This window comes from Fragaria vesca, linkage group LG3, assembly GCF_000184155.1.
Source record: "Fragaria vesca subsp. vesca linkage group LG3, FraVesHawaii_1.0, whole genome shotgun sequence".
NCBI classification, from domain to species: Eukaryota; Viridiplantae; Streptophyta; class Magnoliopsida; order Rosales; family Rosaceae; genus Fragaria; species Fragaria vesca.
Window position 1 is genome coordinate 1,162,153 of NC_020493.1, and position 18,932 is coordinate 1,181,084.

The 18,932-nt window shown below is 45.1% G+C and overlaps 3 protein-coding genes across 3 annotated transcripts; 2 read left to right on the forward strand and 1 right to left on the reverse strand.

Annotated features, from left to right (window-relative positions):
* The first annotated feature begins 6,492 nt into the window (after positions 1–6,492).
* Positions 6,493–8,174, forward strand: LOC101295020 (putative yippee-like protein Os10g0369500-like). The gene is made up of 3 exons (XM_004293332.1): positions 6,493–6,720; positions 6,889–6,997; positions 7,682–8,174. Exons 1-3 carry the CDS (start codon positions 6,578–6,580, stop codon positions 7,763–7,765), a joined length of 336 nt encoding a protein of 111 aa, XP_004293380.1. The 5' UTR covers positions 6,493–6,577; the 3' UTR covers positions 7,766–8,174.
* A 544-nt stretch (positions 8,175–8,718) lies between these two features.
* On the forward strand, positions 8,719–12,272 carry LOC101313295 (pentatricopeptide repeat-containing protein At4g16470-like). Its single transcript, XM_004295270.1, has 6 exons — positions 8,719–9,029; positions 9,547–10,495; positions 10,610–10,668; positions 11,311–11,455; positions 11,548–11,669; positions 11,780–12,272. The coding sequence occupies exons 1-6, from the start codon at positions 8,719–8,721 to the stop codon at positions 12,030–12,032; spliced, it is 1,839 nt and encodes a 612-aa protein (XP_004295318.1). The 3' UTR covers positions 12,033–12,272.
* Positions 12,273–15,573: 3,301 nt separating this feature from the next.
* LOC101313591 (pumilio homolog 12-like) lies at positions 15,574–17,476 on the reverse strand. Its single transcript, XM_004295271.1, has 5 exons — positions 17,179–17,476; positions 16,613–17,078; positions 16,348–16,510; positions 16,048–16,211; positions 15,574–15,946 (listed from the first exon to the last, which is right to left on the reverse strand). Exons 1-5 carry the CDS (start codon positions 17,474–17,476, stop codon positions 15,574–15,576), a joined length of 1,464 nt encoding a protein of 487 aa, XP_004295319.1.
* Positions 17,477–18,932: the final 1,456 nt, after the last annotated feature.

The following is an 18,932-nucleotide window of genomic DNA, read 5'->3' on the forward strand; positions in this document are numbered from 1 at the left end:
CTGCTGGGTGCCTGTCAAGTGTGCTCGGCAGGGTGCTACGAGGGTGCGAGAAGGGTGCGCTGTAGGGTGCTCGACAGAGTGCTGGCAGGGTGCAGCAAAGGGTGCGCGCGGATGCACTCTAGGGTGCATACGTGTGCATTGCGGTTACAAGCGGTTGAGAAAGGGTGTGAGAAGGGTGCAAGGAAGGTGCGCTGCAGGGTGCTGGCAGGGTGCAACAAAGGGTGCGCGCGGATGCACTCTAGGGTGCATACGTGTGCATGGCGGTAACGGTTAAGAAAGCAAGTTAGTGGGAAGTTATCTCCACAAACCATGCAAGTTAGTGGGCGGTTACCTAGCACCAAAAGTGGGGAAGTTGGCAAGGAAGTTATGTATATCTTGGTGGTTATCTGGTTATCTAAAAGGTAGTTAATAATCCTATAATAGTGGGGGATGTCCACTAATCCTAAAATAAGGCATGAACGCCACAACACCTAAGGGAAGTTGGGTTGTAACTTCCAAGTCCAGTATGATTATAAATAGGGCATAGCCCATAGTATGTAAACTTGGATTCAGACTTTGCCTAAAAGACTTGGCAAGCCAAAGACGAGTTCCCATATAATTGTAGTTTGTTTTATCAATGAAAAAGGAATGCCTAGTTCCACAAACTATGTATGCATGTGAGCATTGAGAATCCCAACACTTGTGAGAAATGAGGTAGACACTTGTGTGAAAAGAAAGGATTGCAATCCAAGAAGGTATCAGAGTTGGTGTGTGCACACGAAAGCGTAGACCTGGCTTGATAAGGCCCTCGCCTACCAGAACCAAGGCGTTGTATGGGAGATAGATTTGGCTGGTCGAAGTTCAAAAGAGCCTAGATGCCATCACGGAGCCTTGCATATTGTTGCGAAACCAACAAAGTTGAGAAAAATTCCGCTTCGTACTAAAGGCCCGTGACAGCAGCCATGATGCCGCCATGACTCGCCAAGGGGTCACCATGACCCTCCTAGGCCCGTTTAGGGCCGCCAAGGGGCCACCTTAACCTGCCTTGGTATGCCTTGACCCGTCTTGCCCCGGCTTAACCCGCCTTGAACCGCCTTGACCCTCCTAGACTGCCAAGGGCCGCCTTGACCTTCCTAGAGCCGCCAAGGGGCTGCCTAGGGCCACCTAGGGCCGCCATGACCCACCTAAGGCCGCAAAGGGGCTGCCTTTACACACTTTGAGCCTCCTAGGCCTGCCTAGGGCCACCTTAACCTGTCTAGGGCCGCCTTGACTAGCATAGGGCACGCCAAGGGCCGCTATTGGGACATTTTGACCCGCCTTGACCCTCCTAAACCAGCGTAGAACCACCGCCATGACTCGCCAATGGGTCTCAATGACTCTTCTAAGGCTGCCTTCACCCTCCTCGGCCCTGCCAGGCTCACCTAGGGCAGCCAAGGGGGCGCCATGACCCACCAAGGTTTTACACATCTTGACCCTCCTAGGCCCGCCTGGGGCCACCTTGACCCGTCTAGGGATGCCAAGAGGCCGCCTTGACCAGCCTAGGGACGCCTTGACCCTCTTAGAACCGCCTAGGGCCACCAAAGAGCCGTCATGACTCGCCAAGGGACGTCAAGGGGCTGCCTTTACACTCCTAATGTTGTTTTCCCTAGGGCCCGCCATGACCAGCCTAGGGCCGCCAAGGGGCTGCCTACGTCCGCCATGAGGCCACCTTGACCCGTCTTGGGCCGCCTTGACCCGTCTTGGCCCGCATTAGGCCGCCTGTACTCGTCTTGAACCGCCTTGGGCCATCTAGACCCTCCGAGACCCGCCTAGGGCCGCCTTGACCCCCTAGACCCGCGTAGGGCCACTAAGAAGTCGACATGACTCGCCAATGGGTCTCAATGGCTCCTCTAGGGCTCAATGACTCGCCAATGGGTCTCAATGGCTGCCTTAACCCGCATTAGGCCGCCTTGACCCGTCTTGTGTCGTCTTCACCCTTCTCGGCTCTGCCAGGCCCACCTTGGGTAGCCAAGGGGGAGCCATAACCCACCTAGGGCCGTCACAGGGCTGCCTATACACGCCTTGACCTTCCTAGGTCCACCTAGGGCCACCTTGACCTGTCTAGGGACTCCAAGAGGTCGCCTTGACCTGTCTAGGGTCACTAAGGGGCCGCCTTGACACGCATAGGACCGCCCAAGGGACGTCATGACCCGCCGAGAGGCTACCTTTACACGCATAGGGTTGTTTTGACCTCTCTAAGGCCCGCCATGACCCACCTATGGCCGCCACGGGGCTGCCTATACACGCCTTGACCTTCCTACGGATACCTTGACCCGTCTACGGCCACCTTAACCCGCCTTGACCCACCATGGGCTGCCTTGGACCCACCTAGGGCTGTCATGAGGCCAGCTTGACCCGTCTAGGGCCACCTTGACCCGCCTTGGGTCGCCTTTGACCCTCCTTGGGCCACCTTAACCCTCCTTGACCCGCCTAGGGCCGCCTTGACCAGCCAAGGGCTGCCTCCTTGGGCCGCCTTGACCCTCTTAGAACTGCCTAGGGCCACCAAGAAGCCGCCATGACTCGTCAAGGGGTTGCCATGACCCTCGTAAGCCCGTTTAGGACCGCCTTAACTACCCTTGGGCAGCCTTCACCCTCCTCGGCCCTGCCAGGCCCACCTAGGGCAGCCAAGGGGGGGGGGGGGCCGACGACCCACCTAGGGCCGCCACGGGGCTGCTTTTACATGCCTTGACCCTCCTAGGCCCGCCTAGGGCTGCCTTGACCCATTTAGGGACGCCAAGGGGGCCGCCTTGACACGGCTAGGGCAACCAAGGGGACGTCTTGACCAGCCATGGGGCTGCCTTTACACTCCTAATGCTGTTTTGATATCCCTAGGGCCCGTCATGACCCGCCTAGGGCCGTTAAGGGGCTGCTTGCTTACGTCCGCCATAGGGCCACCTTGACCCTCCTTGGCCCGTCTTGGGCCGCCTTGACACGTCATGGACCGCCTTGACCCGTGATGGGCTACCTTGACCCACCTTGGCCCACCTTTACTCGTCTTGAACCGCCTTACACCGCCTTGACCCTCCTAGACCCACGTAGGGACGCCTTGACCTGCCTAGACACACGTAGGGCCACCAAGAAGCCGTCATGACTCGCCAAGAGGTCTCAATGACTCTTCTAGGGCCGCCAAAGGGCCGCCTTCACCCTCCTCGGCCCTGCCAGGCTCACCTAGGACAACCTACGGGGGGGCCATGACCCACCTAGGGCCGCCTTGACCTGCCTAGGGCTGCCTTGACATGCTTAGGGCCACCAAGGGGACGTCATGACAAGCTGAGGGGCTACCTTTACACACCTAGGGTTGTTTTGACCTCCCTATGGCCCGCCATGACCCTCCTACGGCCGCCAAGGGGTTGTCTAGGGCCGCCATGGGGCCACCTTGACCCGTCTAGAGCCGTCTTGACCCGCCTTGACCCGTTTTGGTCCGCCTTAACCCGGCTTGGCCTACCTTTGACTCGCCTTGGGCCGCCTCGACCCGCTTTGGTCCGTCTTGATCCGTCTTGGACCGTCATGGGCCGCTTTAACCCACCTCGATCCGTCTTGGCCCGCCTTGAACCGCCTTGGGCCACCTTGACCCTACTAGACTCGTCAATGGGTTGCCTAGGGCCGCCTTGACCTTCCTACTGCCGCCTTGACCCTTCTAGAGCCACCAAGAAGCCGCCATGACTCGCAAGGGGTCGCCATGATCCTCGTAGGCCTTCCTTGGGCCGCCTTCACCCTCCTCGGCCTTGCCAGGCCCACCAAGGGCAGCTAAAGGGGCGCTATGGCCCACGTAGGGCCGCCACGGGGCTACCTTTACAGGCCTTGACCCTTCTAGGCCCGCCTAGGGCCACCTTGACCCATCTAGGTACACCAAGGGGGCCGCCTTAACACGCCTAGGGCCCCCAAGGGGACGTCTTGACACGCCTAGGGCCCCAAGAGGACGTCTTGACCAGCCAAGGGGTTGCCTTTACACTCCTAACGTTGTTTTGACCTCCCTAGGGCCCGCTATGACCTGCCTAGGGCTGCTTACGTCCACCATAAGGCCACCTTGACCCGCCTTGGGCCACCTTTACTCGTCTTGAACCGCCTTGGGCCGCCTTGATCCTTCTACACCCGCCTAGGCTGCCATGACCCTCCTAGACCCGCGTAGGGCCACCAAGAAGTTGCCATGACTCGCCAAAGGGTCTCAATGACTCTTCTAGGGATGCCAAAGTGCCTCCTTAACCCGCCTTGACACGTGTTAGACCGCCTTCACCCTCCTCGGCCTTGCCAGACTCACCTAGGGAAGCCAAGGGGGGGCCATGACCCACCTAGGGCAGCCACGGGGCTGGCTTTACACGCTTTGACCCTCCTAAGCCCACATGGGGCCACCTTAACCCGTCTAGGGACGCCAAGAGGCCTCTTTGACCTGTCTAGGGCCGCCTTGACCCTCCTATAACCGCCTAGGGTCACCAAGAAGCTGCCATGACTTGCCAAGGGACGCCAAGGGGCTGCCTTTACAAGCCTAATGTTGTTTTGACCTGCCTAGGGCCCGCCTAGGGCCGCCAAGGGGATACCTACGTCCGCCATGGGGCCACCTTGACCCGCCTTGGCCTGTCTTGCGCCGCCTTGACTCGCCTGGACCCTCCTTGGCCCGCATTAAGTCGCCTTTACTCATCTTCAACCGCCTTGACCCGTCTAGGGCCGCCTTAACCCCCTAGACCCGCGTAGGGCCACTAAGAAGCCGCCATGACTCGCCAAGGAGCCGCCTTAACCCGCCTTAGGCCGCTTTGACCCGTCTTGGGCCGCTTTCACCCTCCTCGGCCCTGCCAGGCCCACCTAGGGCAGCCAAGGGGGTACCATGATCCACCTAGGGCCGCCACGGGGCTGGCTTTACACGCTTTGGCCCTCCTAGGCCCGCCTAGGGCCACCTTGACCAGTCTAGTTATGCCAAGTTGCCGCCTTGACCTGCTTAGGGCCGCCAATGGGACGCCTTGACACACCTAGGGCTGCCAAGGGGACGTCATGATCCGCCGCCTTTACACTCCTAGGGTCGTTTTGACCTGCCCGTCTAGGGACGCCAAGAGGCCGTCTTGACCTACCTAGGGCCGCCAAGAGGCCACCTTGACACGCCTAGGGCCGCCAAGGGGACGTCATGACCCGTCGAGGGGCTGCCTTTACACGTCTAGGGTCATTTTGACCTCCTTAGGGCCCGCCATGACCCTCCTATGACTGTTAAGGGGCTGCCTAGGGCCGCCATGGGCCACCTTGACCCGTCTAGGGCCGCGTTGACCCACCTTGACCCGCTTTGGCCCGCCTTAACCCGCCTTGGACCGCCATGGGCCGCCTTGACCCGCCTTGGACCTCCTTGGGCCGCCATGACCCGCCTTCGGGCTGCCATACCGCCTGGCGCCTTGACCTGCCTTGAACCGCCCTGACCCTCTTAGACCCGCCTAGGCGCCTTAACCCTTCTAGACCCGCTTTGGTCCCGCCTTGACCCGCCATGGGCCGCCTTGACCCGCCTTGAACCTCCTAGACCCACCTAGGCCCACCTTGACCTGCCTTGACCCTCCTTGGGCCACCATGATCCGCCTTGACCCTCTTAGGCCGGTCTAAGGCCGCCTTGACCCTCCTTGACCCTCCTAGGGCCACAAAGAAGCTGCCATGACTCGCCAAGGAGTCGCCATGACCCTCCTCAGCCCATCTAGGGCCGCCAAGTGGCCCCGTTAACCCGCCTTAGGCTGCCTTGACCCGTCTTAACCCGCATTGACCCTCCTCGGCTTTGCTAGGCCCACGTAAGGCAGCCAAAGGGGCGCCATGACCCAGTTAGGGCCGCGAAGGGGCTGCCTTTATATAAGAATGTGTTGGAAGGAGTCTTTATTAACAAATGGAATGGTTCCTCTCATTTCACCTTCCCGATGTGAAACTGATGTTGTGCTGGTACCAACAATAGGCTATGACCATAATTTTTTTTTTTGTTGAGAGGAATGACCATAAAAAGTTGGACACTAGAAAACTTCTAAAACACAAACATTAAGACCTCGTTTGGTTCGTGAAATGGTTCATTTATCTTAAGGAAAGAAAACGGAAATAAAATTTCATAATAACTTTCTATTTCGACGTTTGGTAACGCAAGGAAATTCATCGGAAAAGTTGTTAAATTAATATTAAAATATTGTGTTGTGACTAATTAATGCAGGTAAAATAAGAAGAAAAGTGGTTCATTTGGATTTTAGAAGGAATCACTTTCCTCTATGTTTTATTTCCTTTTTCTTTCAAACACAGGAAAAGAATAACTTTGCTTTGATGATGCTTACTTTCCACGGAACAAAAAAAACAAAGTGAACTGCTCAAACACTGTGGTAAACTTTCGAAAATTACATATCCATCAACGGTGAATAAATAGATTTACCCTCAATTCTTGACGTGTCGTGTTCTCATCGCTTCCTAGTCCTGCTTCCTGGGACAAAATCAAGGGTCAAAACAACAAACAAACAAACAGTTTCACTTTTACTCGGACAAAGACGGATCGAAGGATCAAAAGTCGTGGGGGAATCAATTTGGGAATTAGGAGGTTCACAGAAATCTGAAATCTAAAATCATGGGAAGGCTATTCATAGAAACACTGAGCGGCATAAAGATCTTCAAATGCAGATGTTGCAAGGTGGACACTGCCTCCCACAGCGAAATCGTTTCCAAGGACTTTCAGGGCCGTTACGGCAGAGCTTATCTCTTCAGAAACGTGTAAGAACAATCGCTTCTGGGTTCTTTGTTTTTGTTTCAGATTCTTGTTTTGTTTTCTCCATCAAAGATTGAGACTTTAAGAGCTTATGTACCGTAAAATTTTGTTGCTTATTAATTTTGTGATGTGAAAAGGTGAAGTCTTTAGTTTATGCACTGAATGTTTTTCAGGGTGAATATATGTCTTGGGCCTATTGAAGAGCGGAATTTGATTAGTGGATTGCATATTGTGAATGATATTTACTGCAGTTCTTGCCAACAAATTCTGGGTTGGAAATATGTAAGCTCTAAACTGTTTTTGATCTTCTTTTTTGAAGTGACAAGCATGATCGTATCGTTTTCTGAGTGAACTTGGCACCAATTTTCTTGTAATTTGTCAATGCTGTTTATTTGAGCTCTCTCACATTTGGTGGTTTTCATATGAGTCTTGCAAATGTAGCATTTACGGATTATAGTACTTTCCAATGTAGTATTACTCTTACTAAATTAGCATCTTGGGGTGTAATGATGTTATACTTGATCCTCTTATGTGATTAAGTGATCCGCAGCAATGGTTAAAGCATGATCTTTAAGGGTGTTGGCAGTTACAAATGTAGAATCCTGTTATGAAGAAATCATCTGAATTACAACTCTTGAGGATAAATGGTGATTCGTTCACTCTGTTGTGATTACTGCTAAAACTTATGGTGTGTTATACTTTAAAACAGCAATAGCAGTTTATCTGATGATCACCTATGGCTATATTAAACTAGTTTTTGTAATTAATTTTATATTCCATTCACTGAGTTCAGTTTCTGCTAGAATCTCATTTTTCTGGTTTTGTATGAACATTTGGTACCTTCTGATCTTGTGGTCTAATGTCTCAATTGGGCAGTGTCTTAGTTACCAAAGATGTTTACTTTGTGCAAGTTCTGCTTTAATCTAACTGTTTGTGGTATTTCACCTCTTTTATTGATGATCCTAGGAGAAGGCTTATGAACCAGGCGAGAAGTATAAAGAAGGAATGTACATCCTAGAGAAGGAACGACTGATGAAGGAAGGGTGGTGATGCCTGACTGTGAACATTTGCAAGATAGAACAAAGGCCATCTCTATGCAATCATAGACGGTTGAAGTAGACTATGTAAGTAGACAGTGGTTAAGCAGCTGGTGCGAGATTAGGATAAAACCTTTTGGATTAGGAGAACTAAATCACAATTATTGTGTTTTATATAGTGGATCTCTGGCTTTGTGTTGTCGAGAGGGATCTCCAGAAAACTGTGGGAACTATGCCCCGGTTTGTCACATTTTGTAGTTTAATGATACTGCTTAACTCAGGCCCTATGTTGCCTACATTTTACCTGCGGGCTATCTTATATGCTATTCTATGATCTATGTTGAGGACATGAGCAACTATAGTTTTGGATGGTTGATCTTTGAGATGTAATGAAAGTTTCCAGGCTGAAAGTTTTACTAATTGCTGTCTTTTGCGAACTTTTTGCGCTTGAACATGTTCGCCAGAAGGTGTTGTTTAGAGACTACTTTGAGCTTAACCAAATGAAGGATACAACTTGTACTTGTGTATCCCATTGTAGACAAGTGGAATCTAGTTCAAGATATCCTTTGCAACTGGTTGGATTTGGAAATGAAGCAAGACATTAGTGATCAGTCCTAAACGTAATCTAATGGGTTCTGTAGTAACCATTGCAGTTACCCCTCCTATACTCTGCCTCTAAATCAGGACTAGGATCGGGTTGGTCACTACTGTAATGGGCATGAACGGGTTGGGGGTTCCACCATAAAATAAAAAAATAAATCAGTCTCGGGTTGGGGGTTCCACCATAAAATAAAATAAAAAACTAAATCAGTCTCTGTTGAATTAGCTTACCTCCAAATAATAACCTAGCAGTAACAAAATATGAGAAATTGAGTCTCTCTCTCTCCCTCTCTTCCCAAAATAGCAAAACCCTTAAACCCTTGCTCTCTTCTTTCAACCTTCATCTTCATGTTAGCTATTTCAAGGATGAAGGCTCTCATCTCAACCCACTACATCACCAAGACCACACCTTTATCCCTCTTATCTTCAGCCTCTAAATCAATCCGTTCCTACCCACCAACCCAATTCAAAACCCCCAATTTCCTCCACCAACCCAATACTTTTGTGCCCTATGCTTCTCTCTCTTCCGAGATAGCCCCCACCGGAGCTCTTGAAATGGACGCGGCGTCTCGCCGGCAGCAACGCTCCGGTGAGATTCACGTCGTCGTTGGTCCAATGTTTGCCGGAAAGACCACCACGCTTCTTCGCAGGATTCAATCCGAGAAAGTCGATGGCAGGTTTGACCCTCCACCTGAAATTTCATGTGGGTTTTAAGTTTTGGTGTTACTATTTGTATTATAGGTTGAAAGTTTTGAGCTTTGAAGTAAGGTTCATGTGAGTTTGTTATATGATGGTAGAGTTGAAAGCTGAAGCATTGGGTTTAAATGGCATTAGGATATTTGCTTGGTTGATATTTGAATGAATTTGCATGCATATGTTGTATCTTGTATGTAGAAATGTAATTATATATTACCTACTGGTGAGGAACTCTATTAAGCTGACTGATGAAGCTTATGGTTCTCGGGGCTTTGTCTACATTTTGTTTGAATGTTTTTTGAGGTTTCTAGCTCCATTTTCTGGAATTGAAAATAAGGGCGCCAGTATGGAGCTTGTATGGAAGAATGTAGGTGTAATTATGCATGGCTATGCTGTAGTTTCTGTGTTTTGGTAGAACATTATCACTGTTTGCCAGTGTCTTGGATCCATTGCTTCAGTGCGTATATCACCAATAAGATATTCCAGCTTTCAGGTCAGGCCCCAAAAGCATATGCAACTGAATAAAACGTTGAAGGGACTTTGTTATTCAGGACGATTGGCAGAAGCTGTTGGAATGTTGTGTCGTGCAGGAGTCAAGGCAGAACCAGAGACGTATGCTCTTCTATTGCAAGAGTGCATTATTTGGAAAGAGTATATGAAAGGAAAAAGAATTCATGCCCAAATGATAGTTGTGGGGTTTGTTGAGAATGAATATTTGAAGACCAAGTTGTTGATCTTGTACGCAAAGTCTGGGGATTTAGGAACGGCTCACTATTTGTTTGATATGTTGCTTGATAGAAGCTTGGTTTCATGGAATGCAATAATTGCTGGGTATGTGCAAAAGGGGCATGAAGATGTTGGGTTGGGTCTTTATCACAAGATGAGACAGAGTGGTTTTATACCTGACCAATATACATTTGCTTCAGTCTTCAGGACATGTGCCACTTTGGCAACTCTGGAGGATGGGAAGCAAGCCCACGGTGTCATGATAAAATGCCAAATTGTAGGGAATGTTGTAGTCAATAGTGCCCTCATGGATATGTACTTTAAATGTAGTGATTTATCTGATGGGCATAAGGTATTTGATGCATCTCAAAATAGGAATGCCATTACCTGGACTGCTCTGATATCCGGGTACGGTCAACATGGAAGAGTTCACGAGGTCTTAGATTATTTTCATAGGATGAAAGCTGAAGGTATCAGACCAAACTATGTTACTTTTATTGCAGTTCTTTCTGCATGTAGTCATGGAGGTTTGTCTAATGAGGCTTGGGAATATTTTTCTTCCATGACAAGAGATTATGGAATTCAGCCAAGAGGACAGCATTATGCAGCCTTGGTAGACCTTTTAGGACGTGCTGGGAGGTTAGAAGAAGCATATGAGTTTATTCTGAACTCTCCTTGTAAGGAGCACTCAGTGATGTGGGGTGCTTTTCTTTGGGCTTGTAGAATTCATGGAAACAGAGACTTGTTGAACCTTGCAGCAAAGCAGTACTTTAAATTGGAACCAGAGAATGCTGGAAAGTATGTTGTCTTGTCTAATGCTTATGCCACATTTGGGTTGTGGGACAGTGTTGCTAAGCTTAGGGCTAAGATGAGTGATTTGGGGATGATAAAGGAGCCTGCCTACAGCAAACTAGAGGTTCAACGGGAGACCCACTTCTTTCTTAAGGGTGATAAGTATCACAAACAGTCCGAGGAGATTTACGAGATGGTTGAATTGATCAACTACTCTCTAAAGGATTCAGGCTATGTTCCTTATTTAAGTGGGAGCTAATTCATATGAAATAGAGCTGATTCCCTAGAACCTCTCTTCTTTTGCTTGTCCTATAATGAACTCAATATTAGAGCTTCGTACTTTGGTGTTGTCTGACGTGAGTAAGATATCACTGCATGTTTAATTGGTATCCAAACAACACCAAAGTCCAAAGCATGGGGAATTATTGAACTTCTCAAAGATTGATGTTTGCAATCTTGGGACCATGGTATTCTAATGATGTTGGTATACAGCACAGGAAGGTAGAGATATTTTTCCAATCTAAAGGGTCAGTGGAACTATGACTGATGTTTATATATTGTTACTTCAAGTCACTTCACAATTCTTGTAGTGTCTATAGATTTCTGGTTTATTTGTTTTGAAAAGGCTGATATGTACATAGACGAACTAGATCTCTGACAAGTGCATGAACATACATACATAATTCTTCATGCATAGGACAAGAAGTCCCTTAGTTCTAATCATTAGATATATCTTTTTGGCAGTAACGTTGCAGTAATAAAATCAAACAAGGATACAAGATATGGATTGGATTCGATTGTGACACATGATGGGGTTAAATTGCCTTGTTGGGCATTACCAAATCTGTCATCATTCAAACAAAAGTTTGGTCTTGATGCATATGAGCAGGTAATGATATTTTGTTAATAGTTGTATAACTGAAAAATTGTGTTAATGCATACAATTTATGTTAATCTACTGATAACAGTATGTGATGACAGCTAGATGTAATCGGTATTGATGAAGCTCAGTTCTTTGGAGATCTTTATGATTTCTGCTGTGAAGCTGCTGATCATGATGGCAAAAAAGTAATAGTTGCTGGACTAGATGGGGACTATTTGAGGTATCAGTCTAACAAACTAACTGCAGATATAGTCATTGTGCCACTCCATTCCGTTTGTCTCAGAATATATTGCTCCCATCTTTACTAATCAACTCAAATACCGTTCGCAGGAGGAGCTTTGGTTCTGTGCTTGATATAATTCCCCTTGCTGATTCTGTAACCAAGTTAACTTCTCGATGTGAACTTTGTGGGAAACCGGCTTTTTTCACATTACGGAAGACGGAGGAGATACAGACTGAAGTGATTGGCGGGGCTGATGTATACATGCCTGTATGTCGAAAGCACTATGTAAATGGACAAGTAGCCATTCAAGCTGCACGAGTTGTGCTGGAATCTCAAGTTCATTGCGGGTCGTGTGCGTAGCAGCAACTGACTCAGTAGGCTGTAAACTGTATTTCGGAACACCTCGTTACATGTATTTTTCAAAAGTTTTACATCTTTGCTGCATGGTCTGCAAGCATATGTCGTTACTTGTTAGCAAATGTTCTTTCGCTGTCCTTCATGAATGTATATAAACTTTTAACCACGCATAGCATATGTAGGAGGTATGCTATGTTAGTTAATATTCATGACATGTAATGGATCATTATCTCTATCTCTAATGCGAGAAGGCTTCAGATATTCTTGCAAATACCGTCTTCCATTTTAACGCTTAAATGTGAAGGTATGAAATCAAGGTTTGGGTCGGGTGCCTCCTTTTGGGTTTTAAGTTTATGGGTATTTATTTGGGCCAATCGCCGACATGCTCGCCAATATGCTCACTGTGGGCCTGACTGTGAGCCCAAAAAGGAAAAGAAAACCCTAATGTTTCTCAGTCACACGATACTCATCAAACGGTGCAAATCTGAAAGCCCTTGCACTATAAATATTCTTGCTCTGTATGCAACTCTCACATTGTCAATTCAGGGTTTTAGGTTTGCGCCTCCTCTATCATCGTCGTCGTTGGGAACTGAAGTCACCAGAACTTCCAACCTTTGAAGTAGCTCAATTGTCTCTGTCTGCATATTTCTTTTTACTATGTTTTGTTATTTGGATTGATCTCTCTGTGTTTATTTGATGCATCTATCTGTTGCTTAAGATTGGTTCTTGCTTCTGTGTTGTCGTGACGGGGGAAATTGATTCATTCCCTTACTTAGTGGAGCAAACTATTATTGATGTTTGCACATTCCAAAGTTAACGTCGAATATCAATGCTTGGTTGATGTTGATGGTCCTCTTCCGGGAGTTCCTCCATCGGCTGAGCAGTCTCATATTCCATTGCCTTGTGGAGCGGCGTTGCTGCTTTTACCATTTGGGACTGGCCATGAGACAGACATTTCCATATCTTGTTAATTTTCTGTTTTAGTTTGTTGTGATTTGGTGACGGGGGACCTTGATCAGTCCCTTACTTGATTGGGGCAAACTAGTTGATGTTTGTACATTCCAAAGTTAACGTCGCAGACTGATGCTAGTTGATGTTGATGGCTCTCTTTCGGGAGTTCCTCCGTCGACAAGTGGTCTCATATTCCATTGCCTTGTGGAGCAGCGTTGCTGCATTTACCATTTGGGACTTGCCATGAGACAAACATTCTCACAACCTTGAATGCATTGATTTTTTGTTTTGCCTCTGATGAAATCGGTTAACAAATACCATCTTTCGGGACTGATTGGCTTTTTAAGCCTTGTTGACATTTCCGCAATTCTGAGGCGTTTGTTTATGTGTTTTATGTTATTGCTGTATATGATTTTTAGAACCTGTGATGAAATCAGTTAACAAACACACCATCTTTCGGGACTGAATGGCTTAATGCCTTGTTGACAACATCTGCAATTCTGAGGTTCTGATCATATACTTGAGAACGTTCTTACTTTGCTATCTCTGCTGTTGTCTGTGTTTCTTTGCCAATTGGAATTTAGTGCAAAACTCTTGCTGTTTTTGTTGTCTGAATTGATAGTTGATGGATTTGCGAGTATAGAATCATTGTGTTCTTCATCAATGGGTAGGTCTGTATATTGTAATGATGGATTTACCAGTCATCTTTTTGGTTGTAATGTATCTGTATTCTTAAGAATGCGTTTGGCTTTTCTGAGATTTTCTGTTCAGGGGTTACAAATTCTTTGAAGCAGAAAAAGTAGTAAATCTTATGGTTCCAATGAAATTTGAGAAGAGAACACAAACAATTAAATTTTTAGTTGAAAGCAGTGGGGAATGAATGACATGTTTGTTGCGAGATGATTAGTTCCTTTTCACTGCCTCCGTAATAACCTCATGCTAAGTAACCTCATTATTGGGTTCTTTTCCTACGGCAAAACAGTATATATAAAGCATATGGCTACACAAATTACTGATCATGAGAGCTAAAACTTGAAAGGGCTTATGGGAATTTGGTCTTTTCTACATTTGCGACGTATGGGAAATTCAGACACAGGCTATTCACTGAATGCAAGCTTGAACTGTCATCAATTATTCTCCAGATCCTGCACATACTAGAACCTCATGCTAGAACCTCATGGAAAACTGTTATATCTTCGATTTCCTTACCCTCTAAATCACACTAGTGATCATGCACACACAATCTCCACACAGCTGCAAGTTAACAATCAGTTGAACCAACCAGCAATCCTACGCAGTTAAAAATCAGTTGACTGAAATCATTGATTCAAAAGATCTCAGGAGCTGTCTATAAGCATAAACAAATTATAAAAAAAACAGTGGTCCAGAAAAAGTTAACTGTCTAAAACTCTTGTGCTATAGTAAGGGGTTTTGACTGAAATCGCACGATTGAGAGTAAACTGATATAAACAGCGAAGATTTGATGCTAGATTGGTTCAAAAGATGTTAGGAGGTGTCTATAAGCATAACCAAATGAAAAAAAAGAACAGTAGCTCATAAAATGTTAAACTGTCTAAAAACTCCGTGTGTTGTTTTGACTCAAATCGCTCGATTGCGAATAAACTGATATAAACAGCGAAGTTTTGATACTAGATTTTTCAAAAGATGTAGTATATTCATGTATCTGTTCCCAATATATCTTTCACATTTAATTTCAGACATTGTATAAAACACACATAAAACCTGCAGCAACTGGTATCTTACAATTTAGTATCTGCTTTTCTGCTTCTTCGCTAGCTTTAGGGAAAAGGTTAAAAGTGTAATTATTTTTGAACCAGTTGCTGCAGGTTAATGGCTTGTAAGTGATCAAGGCAAGCATCGTGCCTAGAAGCATCTGGAATGGCACTGAGGAAGTGAAACAAATTGGCTCCTACAGAGCCATTAACCTCAAAAATCAGTTCATCGCCAGCAGCGACATATGATTCTCCAATTATATACCGAAGAACATGCATATCCCACAATCAAAAAGAGTTTCCCCAAAACGCTGTCATCTGAAACTATATTAGACGAGCTGTACATACTACATAGAGCGGCCTCAACTTTGAAGTTTGAACCATATTACAGCAAAAAGAAGTAAAGCATACATTTTTCAAGTCGGACTTCAACAAGAAAGCAGAGGGTGAAGAGCTTACAATTGGTGAAGATACAGGTGGTGATGATCTAGCTGCTCGTTTAGTACCAGGCTACCAGTCGTCTCAAAAATAAAATGAACTTGTATGGACGAAAATTTGTCTATTTTCAAATACGTTCACCAAAATAACTAACCCTTTGGTTCTTAAACGCTAATCTACAACAGGATACAAAAACAAATGTGAACTCACTATAGAAACAGTATGTCAGCTAAATTTGCATCACAAGAGAATACACACGAACGATACAATAAGAGTATCACAAGAGACACAGACAACTACAGCTACCACCCACTCTGACGTTGTGAGTGTTTTCTACAGTCCTTCGAAAACAGACGCATACAAATGTTAATGCAGATCGTGTGTCGTCCTTTGATCGAGCACATTCTGAGATCTATTCACACTTACTCTAGTGGGATCCCATTGTCAATCAAACCAAGCACTTTCCTTCCAAATCCAAACACAAGTTCATTCCGATTCTGTAAAAGCTTCGATATAAGCATTTGATGAAGGGGACTATTTGCGCTCTTCGTGGCCTTCAATGCTGTTTGGATCACGTAGTTTCCATACTGATCCCTCGCAACTTGACAAAGTTTCTCATACTTGAGAAGAACACTTACCACATGTACCATCCCGGACGAGTTTAAACACTTCTCCACAACGTGACTGCCACCTTTTTGTAACGAGAGTTGTATATAAAGATCTCTCAGCTCCAGACATATGTACTCGCTGTAAATGGGATTGTGGAGTCCGAGGATGTGCTGAAGAACAAAGTTCCTGAATGAATAAAACAGTGCTTATTAGCCAACTTAACAAGTCAATGTACAAATAATGGGCCACAACTAAACAACTAGAGATAAGATCGAGAAAAAAAATACCCTGAAGGATGCTGAGAAAGGAATTTTGATTTGCTTGAAATCACATTCATGAGTGTCTCTCTATATGGAGCTTTACTGTTGGTGATGAACTCATTCAAGTATATACATCCTTTTTCATTCTGAGCCAATGGGATGCAAAGATTTACTGCAGCTTCATATAGTTTCTGCAATTAAACCAAATTAGCTATATAGTTGAAAGAGTATATATATACTGTTGTGTTATTGTTCAAAAAAAAAAAATATGCTGCTGTGTTATGCACATGCATGGATGGATCAAAAAGAGAAACATGGACGAAGTACCTGATTTTTCTCATTGTCAAGGAGGTTTAAGCACTTCAATATAATGAAAGATCCTGAACGATTGGTCATCAGTTCTTCAAATCCACTTGATAGGGCTACTATCACAATGTCAATCAAAGGCGATTTCTCAAGCACCTTGATCAGCCTCTGAACCGATTTCGAGCTGCGCACACAAATCAAAAGACTCATCAATCCGTTCAACAAACTACAAGCATAAATGAAAGATATATCTCTTGTGAATAGTCAAGGGAGATAGATTATATACCCGTATCTGCTGACTGATATCTTGATAAGTAATCGAGCATTCCAAGCTATCTTTGATACAATGAGGAATAGATGATTATCACTGCATGACAGAATTAGCTTCGCAAACACATGATGTCCATTTGAATCATTCATCACCTCAAATAGAAAATCAAAAACACCTTCAAATATCATATTTGTAACTACGGGGTCCTTAGTCAACAAGCTAGCTAGCAAGTGCTGTGAGCCAGATTGAGTCATAGCCGTCTGAGCTATATAGCTGCTTCCTAGCAATGAGTCATTGCCAAAGCTTGATTGATTCCCCATATCATTCAACGTTCTCGAACTTTGATACCAATTATCATTGGAATACATTCCACTCTTCTCAGCCACCTCATGAGATTGAAAACCAGCATATGCATCTACTCTAGGGTTCCCATTCCTTGTCAAAACCTGCCCATTCAGGTTGTTTGAACCCAAATATTCTCCTACAGAATCAACCATGCAAAACAAATAACAGTAAACTCAAACAGTCACAAACACATGTGTACGCACACAAACACAAACCATAAGTGATGAAGGGTTTACCTGCAGCGATGTCACTTTGACCTCTCCATATATCTTGTGAATACAATGGAACTGGAGCAGAGTGAGAATTTCCAAACCCAATTTCATGTTTGGGATAACAATAAGCCTCTGATTGTTGTTGTTGGGGTTTGGGTGGAGAAACATTAGAAGACGAACCTGGGGAAGAAGTATTGGTCTCTTTAGAGTCGTCCATCTTTACCCTAAACTTGCCGAAATAAAGGCAAAGGTCTTCTTCTTGAAACGAGGTTTTCTTTGGATTGAGAGATCCACAAGGACTAGTGCCGCCGGAAACCGACATCGAAATCGACATCAGAGAACACAATCGAACAGGTTGATGATAGATCACTTCGTTGCCAGAAGGCTCTACTATATGGGAGTCTCTGTTTCTTCGGTAGTGTGCCCTGTTTTATAGGAGTGCCAAGTAGTCTTTGTTCCAAATCGTAAATAATGATTCCACTAGGATTTGTATTGTACATCTACCAAAACATGGACAAGGATAACCCGAAAACCTAAGGCTATATCCATTAGGAAAATCACACCGTTTTGATTTAGGAACAAATAAAGTCGGTGCCTTATTGTCTCCCTATTTCCCACCCTTTCTTGCCCTTGAATAAAAGCCATTAAGGGCGCTACCCGACCCGGCCCCCAGTCACATTGTAATATATTCAGAGTTGGGATTTGCTGGTTTTTCATGACACTTGATACAGCACTGTGTAACCTGATAAACAAGTAACTGATCCAAAAACGAGCTATGGAACATCGGAAATAATCTAGAAAGAGAAATCAACAATCCAGAACAAAAATGCTTGCAAGTGAATCTGTATAATGATTTCCTTCAGAAGAATCTGTTTACATGTATAGGTCTGTTCAAGGCCCTTATAAATATGTTCCTTTCTCCTAGTCCGAAATCTGCCAGCAGTGGAGCACTAAATGATGCTCCATTTCATAGCTTTGCCAATTACATGTTGCAATCTTCAAATATACTACAGAAGTTAAACAAACAATACATCAAAAGCAAATAAATGGCCTAGCATATTATTTTTCTTCAACAGTAGACTCAAATGTATCAATGTATGCTATATAAAACAAAACCAAAACAGAAAGGAACATAAGTAAAAAAGCATCACTGGTTAAATGTGTATAAGGAATGTAACTTAACGGAGACAATAGCTCCTGCTGGCTACTTATGATTCTCTATCCACGGAATCCTCCAAAATCTCAGAAGTTCCTTGACTCCTAACAACAACTCTATCCTATAATACCACCTCGCCGTGGTAAAGTGATGAAGTAAAAAGGGATAGAAAAAGGCAGGTTTTTAGGGTGAACAAATGAATTAAGTTGTTTTGCACTTGACAACCAGGCATATCAATGATCATGACTCTTGAGCTGAAGATAACAATGCCCTCTAGTCGACGTTAAACAGGCCACAATTTCTAAATTTTAGCATCTCATCACCATGTGCTGATCATCAATGCAGCGAGCATTCTTGATAGCCCCTGAGACAAATATATGTGAGATCTACATCCCTCTCTCATAACTATATAGATTGTAGATAGGACAAGCTTATAAACTTGCATCTTCAAGTAGGGAAGTGTAACCAATCTTAGGTTGTAGATGTCACTATTTTCATACTTTCAAGGACAGTTTAAATCCTTTTACTTTTCTTAATTTTACTAGTCTTATACAAAAGAACAATATATGACATCCATGATCTGCAGTTGTGCACCAACAATATAGAAACACTATGAATACAC